This window comes from Atta cephalotes, assembly GCF_000143395.1.
Source record: "Atta cephalotes unplaced genomic scaffold scaffold00018, whole genome shotgun sequence".
Taxonomy (NCBI): Eukaryota; Metazoa; Arthropoda; class Insecta; order Hymenoptera; family Formicidae; genus Atta; species Atta cephalotes.
The window spans coordinates 3,138,651-3,150,477 of record NW_012130082.1 but is presented as its reverse complement, the minus strand read 5'-3'; the positions used below and the strand labels follow the sequence as shown (position 1 = coordinate 3,150,477).

The following is an 11,827-nucleotide window of genomic DNA, read 5'->3' as shown; positions in this document are numbered from 1 at the left end:
TTAATTTATTACTTAGTAAGTAAGTAATAACTATATATAATTATTATTAGTAGTAGTATAGTATATAATTAATTAATTAATTTAGTTTAGTTAGTATATATATATATATATATATATATATATATATATATATATATATATTTTATTAGAAATAGTTTATAGATTAATTAGCAATGAATTTTACGCGAATGCAGTTTGAAATTTTTGCTTATTTTTATTTAAAACTTTTCTCTTGACATAGTAACGCGATAAAAATCATATGGTACACATACTCCTCTATTTGCTTTATTTATATATAACAGGTAGAGAAATTCTTGTGATATCGGTTAAATTTTACAATAACTTTTATGTCATCATTTTTGTTTGTGCTTTTGTATCAAGGTCTTTTTCCTTTGAGGAATGATTTATTTTTCTCGGTACAGCAATTAAAAAAAATAGATCGTTTGCAAATGAGATAAATTTACACATGTGTCTCATATATAATATAAATTTCATATATAATATAAATTTCAATAATCACTGATTATATTTTGTATATATTATATAATTCAAATTAAAAAATTTCAAAATATTTGAAAATACGTTGTCAACATAAATCTGAAGTATTAAAATCGGGAATTAATACAAATTTTAAAATAATGTTTTTTATTAATTTAAGATGAAGTTTTTCTTTAGTAGCATATCGAAAATTATTAATTTATAATAGTTTATAGAAGGTTTTCAAATTTCAACATTAAATGTCTGACCGATTAAACTTCAAAAGAAATCAAAGTGTTATCGAAAATTATTAATTTGTAATAGTTTATAGAAGGTTTTCAAATTTCAACATTAAATGTCTGACCGATTAAACTTCAAAAGAAATCAAAGTGTTATTATTATTAAGGGCAACAAATGGAATATTTTATACATAGATAGACTTTTGAGATAATAATCAAGCGTCCTCTGGCGGATTTAACGAGATTTAATATGCGAACATCCTATTAAAAGTTGTCAAGAAATTGTAAGTTTCAGATCGACCGTTGAAATTAAAGCCTACTTCATAAAGGACTTAGTCTTTATAGAGACTATGTACTCCCTTAATGAAGATGCATCTTTTGAAAACTTGTTACTGAAGTATAAGCAAAATTAAGGACGTGCTATAGTATATAATTTTGGATTTATGCCATTAATATATCAGTATTATTCATATAATTTTACTTTTTTTTGGCATACATATTTATCATAAAAACAAAAATTAATATATTTCAAATAGGTATATAAAATTAAAATAATATATATAAAAAGATCTAAACTTCTTGTTCTATATAATATTTATTTCAATTCTAAAAATTTCTAATTAAATTGATTTTAACAAATTTATTTAATATACAGGATGTCCCATAAGTTTTTGCCAATCGCTTTTGTATAGATTCAATAATATTTTACTCAAATACTATCAACTTCAGAAAAATAGCGAGAGATAAAAATTATTTATTTTCTTCTCATAAAGTTCCAAGAATTTTTTTAGAATTTTTTCAGAATTTATGAAAAGAAAATTAATGATTTTTGTTTATTGCAATTTTTCTGTAAAGTTGATAGTATATTTGAATAAAAAATTATTTAAGATCAATATTCGGCAATTTTTAATAATTAATATCTTGTTAACTATTGCGAAAATTGCAAAATGATAGAGGACTTTTCGACTCAGTTTAGTCCTCTCTGTCTACACAAATGCGGTTGGCAAAAATTTATGGGACACCCTATATAAAGATTAATAGAGGGAATTTAATTATTTAAATTATTTTGAATTATTTAAGATAATCACTATTTATGATAAATGATAAATGATAAATGATAAACTGTCAACATTAGAGCTAAAGAATAAAAAATTTATGATTTCTGTGTTCAACACGAAAAATGCAGTTTGTAATATATAAATTATTAAATCAAGGATTACTTACGAACATAAACAATGTCCAGCAGTTAATATAAATTTCTCATTCAAAATGGCGCCGCCGCAAAAGTGTCCACCTTTCCTTGTTATGCTCACCATCCATGGAAATTCATGTGGCGCTGCATCCTGACCTCCGACAATTCTGGCTTCTCGTGCCATCTCACTCCTGCCGCAAGGAACATCTGCCACTAACAAATACGAATTTCCTCGATTAATGTTCGATAACGATTAATTGCCTCAGCTATTTCGTTGCAAAGTCGGGTGCAAATGCTCGACTCGTCCGATACTCTCAACCACTAACATCAATCGATAGCGACACGATCTTAAACGCTCGATCTCGCTTTTGGTCGCAAATGAAGCGAAGACGAATATCGGCACATTGAGAAAGTGTCTAGAAAGTCGCCAAATCGGACGACACGCCGTGTAATCTGTTTAACGATATTTAGCGCCATCGTCTGGTCGTTCCTCTTCTATCTTAATAAAAGAGAAAAACATTTCACTTTTACAGGATTAATTGGACATCCAATTAACGTGTTATTTCCTTGCAATTAGTGTCTTTTTTTCTCGTTTATATATTTCCATGCAAAAGAACTTATCGTTACCAGCTTTCGACAAAATTGTATAATCCATAAATCGTGCTGTGTTATAAATATATTAAGAGATCCTACTTTATAATTTTTCTTTCAAAAGCTCACTTTAAACGATCTATAATTCACGACAAAATTCTATTTATAATTCTATTTATAATTCTGCGTGTAATATAGAATAGGAATAGAATTCTATTTATAATTTTGCATGTAATATAAAAGACATTTAAAGTAAAATTCATGTATACAAAATATATATCAGAATATTATATTTATATTTAGGATATGTAACATATAAAATTATAAATAGAATTTTATCTTGAATTTGATTGCGAATTTTAGAATGTCTAAAGTGGATTTTCCGTTTTCTATTATTTATTTTATCGCTAACACAATTATATTTATTCAGTACAAATTTATGCCATTATATCAACTTTATTGATTAGGGTAAATTGTTCGCGAACTAGATTGGAAAGTTAAGAGAACCGAGACTCATCTGAAATATTGCAATTATTATCAAACGCTGTTAGTATCGGTCATCGGACCATGTTTCGATTATTCCGATCCGTAGGGAATTACCATCTGCACTCTTGTTGACGAGAGCATATTGACAGGCTATCGATCGTCCTTAGTATTTGATGATTAATGTTCGTGACATGGCATAAATGAGTAGAGCGACTTCCATGTATGCATAATTGGAAGACCAACGAGATGACAATACAATCAATTTTTAAGCATAGATGTAACAGATTCTAATCGTAAAATTTACTGAAAGTTATATTCTTCAAGATTTCTTCAATGGATAATGGAATTTCTTCAAAAAAAGATTTACAATGGATTATTGTAAGATTATAAACTATATGTAAGATTATAAACTAATATTTATGATTGTCGTGTAAATATTATAAAATATATTATAAAAAAAATATTTATGAATAATAAAATTGTTTAAAAAATTTCGAAATATTTACTGTTTTTTACTTACAAAAATGCAAAATTTTTATTTAAATCTCTTTCGTATATACATGAGTTGCTATTTTTATCAGTACATTTTATTGAAACATCATAAAGAGTGATTATCAGTATATTATACAAATTGAAGAAATTCGAAAATGTCATATCAATACAGTTTAACATTAATTAAAGGAAAGGCTATTATTGTTACATCAATGCGATAAATGCGGTCAAAATAGTGAAAACACATTCGGCTGCAGTTGACGATTATACAGTCCATTATACCACAACTAATAATCATAAATTGTGCTGTTAATTAATATTAATTAAATTGCACTAATTACGTCGAATTGTAATTGATTCTGCTATTATAGAAAGGACATGGAAAAGTCTTTTCAAAAGTTTATTATTAGATCTTTCGTACAAATTGTTAATAATAAATTACAATTCGAATGTTTCTAATTATTATATAATTTCGTTTGCAAATTTTTCAGAAAAAGAATAATAATTGATTTCTCTGTTTAAAGGAATTAATTTGCATTTCTTTATGATTGATTTAATTACATATGCGTGCTTGTGAAAGAAATAAACTTGTCTTGATATATATCAACGATATAAACGAGCAATCGAAAGTTCTTGAAAGTAAAAAAAGTAAATTAAATATATTTTATATAACTTATTTTTTATTGAACGAAGGAATTGGGAAAAAATGCATTCTTAAAATTTGTCTCGGCCCAACCGCGCGTCTGATAGTGTTGTGTTTAATTGAAATCTGAAATTGTCGCTTTGCCGAAATGTTAACCGATTCGAGTGGATCCCCTCCTGTGGCACAGCGCTTGGCGTCGCACGGATTTAATGCCTCGAACAGATAGGGACAGATACGGTGGATCTGTCACTACAATCGCTGCGACGTCCCTGCCCCACGCGCGGAACCCTGGTTATCCTTCTCTCTATACCTCTCACCGCCTCCCTCCCCCTTGAACCTCGATCCCCCTCTCGTTTCACGCCCCGACTGATTAATTGGACCTCTACGCCTACACCACCACATTTCCACCCATACCCGTCGCTCTTCTATAACGGGCGAGGAAAGCACGTCGAAGCGGCCGAGAGGGAGGCGTTGGTAGCACAGAATTCGAAGTCACCTCTATTCCGAAACGCGTAATAGATATGTCAAAAGCAGCCCGAGGGCGCGATCATGATAATACGACCAATGCCTCGGTTTGGTGACCAGGTTTGGTGCGGAGGCACCTCGTTTATCCTTCCAGTCGAGTCGATTGTGTTTGGAAAGGTCGAAAAAAAGCTTGCTCTCTCTCTCTTTCTCTCTCCCTCTGTCTCTCTCATTGTGTTTTTGGAGAAACTTGGCTATTGCCGTAAATCGACAGAATCTTGGCAGTCGAAGTCACAGTGCCCTTATTGTATTGACAAAATAAATCGTACGAACTTACGAATGCACAAGAAAAGTTGTTATATCGCCAAGCGATAAGTATATTATACGTGTATATACGTGTACTTCGTATTTGTGATTGATTGGAGCAATAAAGGAGAGAAATTTAAATTGCAATTGTGACAATTAAATCTCCTTAACGATCGTCATTCGCATAATACATTTATATATGTTATATAAAATATTAAAGAGATTAAACTTTGTTTGATATTGATTCTCTGCCAACGATAAGATAAATCTGGAGACAGCCATGGACATGTCTGTCGTAACAATTTCGGACTTAATATTTCATCTGAAAAACCAATGAGATAAAAAGTTCTTTACAAATTACTCACCGAGTAATTACATCAAGTGTTCTCTCCGGGCCAATTAAAAATGTTACAAATCCAAAATCTGCGCGGTAATGCATTTAACGCGATGGCGTTTTAAAGGGAAGCGTTCCAATTTTATCAATACGTATTAAAAGTAATACTTATTATCTTACGGATAACTTGCTCGCCAGTCAATAAATTCACAATTTCAATACCTTTTTAATAGAGACAAGGCATATGAATCGTTTTTCATTAAACGTGTGTAATGTTCGAAATAGTGTTACTATTTTCATAATTTATTATACTACATAATAAAGAGAGAGAAAAAAAAACGAACTAAGTTAGATATCTCTTGAAAAAAATATAATAAATTCTTTCAATATATATTAAATAAACTCTATAATTTGTATTTGTATTACTAAAATGCAATAATGGATGTTTTATGTTGTCTTTTTCTTGTATCTTCTTCAACAAACCGTAAGTTTGCCAGCATTACAAATTTATAGAGTCTTTTTGCGACCTCGTACGGATTAAGAACCTTCCTGATATCATCCGTCATGATTTTGACATTGAACGGTCATTGACAAAATCTAGAATAGCATGGCTCTTATTCTTCATTTATGTCATGAGGTTGTGTACGTCTCAATTTCCGATCTTTTCGGCAAGATTTATTTGTTAATTTCTATCTCGTTTTTTTCTATCTTGCGCACGTATTCACTTCTTGTTTGGAAAAAAGCAGCTTAATGCCAAAAATGCAACTAGTTTTTTTCTTTTAAATAGCCTGGAACTACTTGCACCGTCATTCGACCAAGTTTATTTCCTCAATTTCGAGTACTTTCATAAAATATGTCATTACTTTTTCTGTTAGCGGTAAACCACATTTTTTCGATTTTCGACGCAGCCATATATTCGAGCGATCGTAAACTGTGACGTAACAGCAATGTAATTTGCGCGCAAACGTAATTTGTTTATCGACCGAAATAACGGTAGTATCCGAGTCGAATATTTCATGCGCGGAATATTTTTCCATGTAATACCGATTACCTTTTATTTACAAATCGCTGGATTTAAAACGAGTCAACCGAATTTCTGAAAATATTTTAGTAATATTAAAGTATATATTTATACGAAATATAAATAAAACATAAACTCCGGATATAGAATTTTGGAAAATAATTTAATTTGTTTAATGGACGCCAGATACTGATTATAATTTGCTGAATGGTAATAATTACCAAAATTTTATTCAATTCTCGACGACGACGCCGATTTGGTATGGAAGAATAATTATTTTTAACGTTGCATTGCATCTACGGTATGTTGCATAATCTCGCGGTTGATTATTCAGTTACGATGCGTAAAATTAATGCTCATAACAATCAATGTAATTGTTCGAAAGAACGATTGGCAGGTAGTTGGTCTGATGAATAAACCACTTTGCTTTGCCTCCTCATAATATAAATCCTAAATATTTGATAAAAACGAACGTTTTATTGTTGGTAAAACAAATAATTATCTTTATAAATTCACCCGCGTACCGATGTTCCATCTGATGTTTCGCCAAAGAGTGAATTGTAAATGAGATAATGACTCTTTATATAACCTGCATTATGCACCGGGACGTGTTGTTCAAATAATCTATCAACGCGCTGTCTCTGCCACGGGAGCTTTTTCGGACGTAAATCAACATAGGAGACAATTTTTTGCGGAGCGTTAATTCCATCTTTTTTCATGTGCATGCATTTTATCTCGATCGTCCGGTCAGTTGGCTGTCGAAATTTGACATGCGGAATGAAATATTTACTCATTCCTGTATCTACTTGATGGAAAAAAGCAGAAATACGATTGATTAAAAGTAAACTATTATGAATTGTGTCAAAATCTGCTAAAAATATGTCTTGGTAAAAGGAAATTGTGATTTTGTAAATGGTTTAAAGAATCTCTAAATAATCTTTTTTTACTTTTGATCTATATAATATTTCTTATCATATAATTTATTATAAATGTTACTATATTAAACGATTAAATATTCAGAAATTAAATTAAAAATGTATGAGGAGAATATATCGCTATTGTCCTTGTTTTATAAACGACGTTTAATAAACGATGAAGATGGAATGACACAAATAGCACTAATAATGTTTCTCCGAATATACCTTTAAAATTTATAAATCTATTATAATCTATGATTTAGGTGTACTTTATCTGTAGCCATATAGATTGCAAATAGGATTACAATTATATGATCACAAGTCTATTAGCCATATTACAATAATTTAATGTGATTAGTTAATATGCTCGATATATTAATGTTTAATCACTTGATTGTCGTCTATTATATCAAATACTCAAACAGCGATAAATACACAAAATAGCTGTATACTTGCAAAATAATTTTGGGCGATGTCGCAAAAATTAAAGATAAACGCTTATCTTAGTTAAATTATCTTTTTTATAATTAACATTACAAAAATCTTGAAATGGTTTTTTTTATATATTAATTACGGAAAAATTAATCTAAATTTATATATATATATATATACTTGAACAAACATATATATACTTGAAATTAAAATAAAATAGTAAATATTCAACAAATGTTTTTCGAGAATATATGTTCAGACCGATTTGTTATATATTTTCTTCCGTCCTATTGTTCTCTCTTTTACTTCAGTGTCTCATTAAGTCGTTTTCAAGCATTGGCTGGCAGTGGGAAGCGAATTTCGCTAATGGCGAACACTAAATTCGGTTTATTAACTTCCGGTGTTTCAACGTAATCCACAAGCTTCTATTTCGAATTCTCCATTGACTTCCGCTTACCGTCTAATACCTCCACTCCGGCTAAATGGACGCCAACCCACAGAAAAGCTCGAGTGCAGCCGTTGTCGGCCGATTTCGCCGTCAGCAACGAACCACAACATAAAATGTGCATCTAATAATATGCGACCGCTATTCAAACCATTGGAAAATTCATTTTAGTGTTTCCTGTACCGGCTTTTCACAATTTGTCGATTTGCAACAAACTTCCTCTAAATATCTTTTATTACCTTACTTGAAAGTTATTATATTTATTTAATGCTTTTTATGATAATTAAACTATATTTGTATATGAATGCAATCCGTTGAATAGCGCGCACATGCTAAGTTACATGTTAAGTTGAGGAGTAACAAACTATTAGGTGTGGGAAAAAGTTCATGGCGTTTTTTTAATGCCATCTAACGGGAAAAACGCCACGAACTTTTTCCCACATATAATATGTTATAATAATTCGCTTCATTCAAACACTCTTCTCATAAATGACTCGATAATCTCATTAAAGGTTTTAGGAATGTAAAATGAAGTTACATTCGGTTAAATGATTTTTCAATTTCGTGATAACCTTATTATAGGCGATTAATGTTTTATTGGTTAAACGAAAAAATCGTTTGCTGGGTTGTTCTATATAAAAGTACCAAATATGTTTAATTTTCTGATGGTAGGTTGGCACTGATAGAATTATAAAGTTTTTTTTATTGATTTTTCCTGAAAAACAGGTCCGCACAGAAATTTAAGCTTAGCAAACCTACAACTTCCGTGAATAATAGTATAATAAATAGTTGAAGAAAAATAAAGAAGCAAAAGATAATTTAATAGGTAGTCTACATACGCAAGATAATTTAACAGGTAGTCTATATACATGTTAAAAAAATTTAATTAAAAACTACAAAAATTAATAAAAAGATCTTAGTGGTTCTGTTTTATTCATATTCAGAATAACGTAAAAGTTCCCATATAATCAATTAAATATATAAGATATCCTACTTTAATTTACCCAGGCAAATATCTATCCAGAAAAATGTGGAAGATACTGAAAAATATTTCAGATGAAAGTGAATCGGTTTCGAAGAGAATGTATCTTGATCATGTTATTTTTTTCTAGGTAGAGGCGCCGAAAAGATATGAATGTCATCTTCATTTTTAAAAAATAGAATTATATGATACTTTTTACATAATATGATTTCTCTAATTATTCTACATATAAAATTAGAGAAAAACTAATAATTTACGAAATATTTAATATTTTATATCAATCTGTATCAGAATGAAGTATAAAATATCTCAAACTATTTTTAATATCTCTTTAATCGATATTTTTATATGCATAATAATTAGCGGAATATTATGTAAAAGAAACTATATATTTTCATTTAAAAAAGAGAAAATGATAATTTTTTGGATGCCTCTACCTATAAAAAAAGCAACGTGATAAAAATATCTCCCTCTGTTACGTACCACGTCACTTTTGTTAATGTCATGTTTTTAACATAAAGTTTTTCTACATTTTTTTTTTCCTGATAAATCTTCCTGCTACTTATTTTATTTGTTTTCATCTTTTTCTTTTTAGTCCTTTCATTTACTCTTAAGAACCATTTTGAATATTCAGTCTTACAGATATCTTATGACTTATCCCTAAATGAATTCGAGAATCATCGACACTCACATATCTCAGTTTCTTTCATTCCCATCACATCATATATTTTTGGTATTCGAAAATGTCACGTAATTGATTAAAATTTATCGGAATCTCCACTTCTTTTATCGTAGTGAAAATCTCTCTGGTTCAAGTCAATCTTCTCGTAAGCTGCTAATAACATATCTCCGACTTAGTCTATAAGCTTGCCATCGTTGAATAAAGTTCGGTCAAAAGACAGTTGTCGAACCTTTTTAATATTTTACATATTAAATAGTATTACGTGCGTCTCGCTCGTAACACTTCTCGAAACCGTTTCATTTTCGTTTGAAACATTTTCGATATCTTCTTTTCTTTTCGAGATATTTGCCTAGGTAAATTGAAATAGGATATTTTGTATAGATAATTACATATATATTATATACAATTGAAATAAATTGTTTTATTATAATTATATACAGTAATAAAAATATCGTTTATAACAATCAATTAAAGTAGTAGAAGATTTAAGAGATTACAAGAAATTATCAATAAAATCAGATGATACATTTAACTATTATTAAATTATATTAAGTTGATTAATAATTATAGAAAATACTAGATTTCAGAAAAATTATTTATAGTTACAAATTATCATCAATATGATAAAATTGTTGAGGAAATTGCAAAAATCATTTTGTCTAAAAAAAATTTCTGATACCCATGTGATACATAAACAAGTTGATCTATTTAAAGTAACACAATTATTTAAAGTTATTGTTAGTCTTCTTCGAGTAATAATCAAGTAAAGTATGTTATATAATACATCACGCAATAAGTTTTCGAAAAATTAATTGCAACGGGAATAGTTGGCGAGCTTCTCAGAGTGAACTGACTAATACAGAGTTTGCCATAGATGTTGTGTAGTTTGATAAAGTAAGTTTACTACCTAAACTTTGAGAACCACAGAAGAGGCTTTAGGTTGCACTTCACGGATAGCTGCGAAAGTAAGTGCGCGAGATAGCCTTCTGCTCATGATAGTACATATGCTTTATGAACATTTTGTTATTACTGTTACAGCGCGTAATAAGGCACAGAGCGACATCGTATTTCGAGTTGCACGCTGCAGCGTGAATTAACATTCGCGTAGTTGGAGAATAAGAAATGTGATGAATATAGAATTGAAAATTCCATTTTTGTAGTAGTACATTTATCATTAGAAGAAAATTGTAATATTAAATGAAAAATAGACATTTTTAATAGTAACGCAGTTTTATATATTAAGAGTTATTTTATTATTGAAACAACTTTTATAGTGTTTAAAACAAGTTAAGAAAAACAATTTTTTATTTAATTACAAGAATAAGAATGTACTCCTTTATCCTCTTTAAATGTACAATTATCGTAAAATTTATTTTATTCTTGCAAAAGAATACTTCTTTGCCATCCTGAAAATGCCTTTAGCAGTATTTAGAGTTAAAGAAAATAATAAGCATTTTTCCTTTGTGAATGTTAAAAATATTTAAGTTATTTTCATAGATATCAATCTTCAATACTTGTGTGTTTAATTTAAAAAGTAAAATGTTTCGTATTTCTTTAGACGATATTACTTGCAGGAATTGTAATCTCTGGCAGTACAACAAAAATTAATAGGATTTACTTACAATTAGTATACTCGGCCTGAATCCTTGTCAGCAAAATTCCAAAGAACAAAACGAGTGCCAATGCGTCGAATCCTGAATGCGTTAGACCAAACATCTCGCTTCGGATCTGTTGAGGCTTTGTCAAAGGGCGATTAAAAAGTGTCGCACTCTCATCGACGCCGACGCTTCTTTATACGTTGTGCAACCACGATCGTATCTTTCTCGTCTCGATTTCTTTCTTTGTCGCCGCCCATCGCCCTTGCCATCACTTTCCGCGATGCGTGGCGTGTCGCGAGGCCGTGAACTTCGCACACGGTATTACCCGTGTGTTTGTTCACAACGGAAATTTATCGATAAGACCTGGTGCGACCCTGGCGTAATTTTCAAGGCAAGCGTTCACGAAAATTCACGCGAAGAGTTGTACATTAATCAAAGGTTATAAAGAACAATACAGTAGTCGACTTCGTGAAGACGAACATTCGCGAACTTAATTTGCACATATATATATATATATATATATATATT

General features: G+C 29.9%; 1 protein-coding gene across 1 annotated transcript in view; it reads right to left on the bottom strand.

Moving 5' to 3' along the window:
• LOC105618892 (transmembrane protease serine 9-like) overlaps positions 1–11,827 on the bottom strand; it is a 42,247-nt gene that overhangs the window by 10,228 nt on the left and 20,192 nt on the right. The window contains exon 2 of the mRNA XM_012200422.1: positions 1,946–2,121. Within this exon, the coding sequence (XP_012055812.1) occupies positions 1,946–2,121 (176 nt within the window). The remainder of the gene's footprint in view (positions 1–1,945; positions 2,122–11,827) is intronic.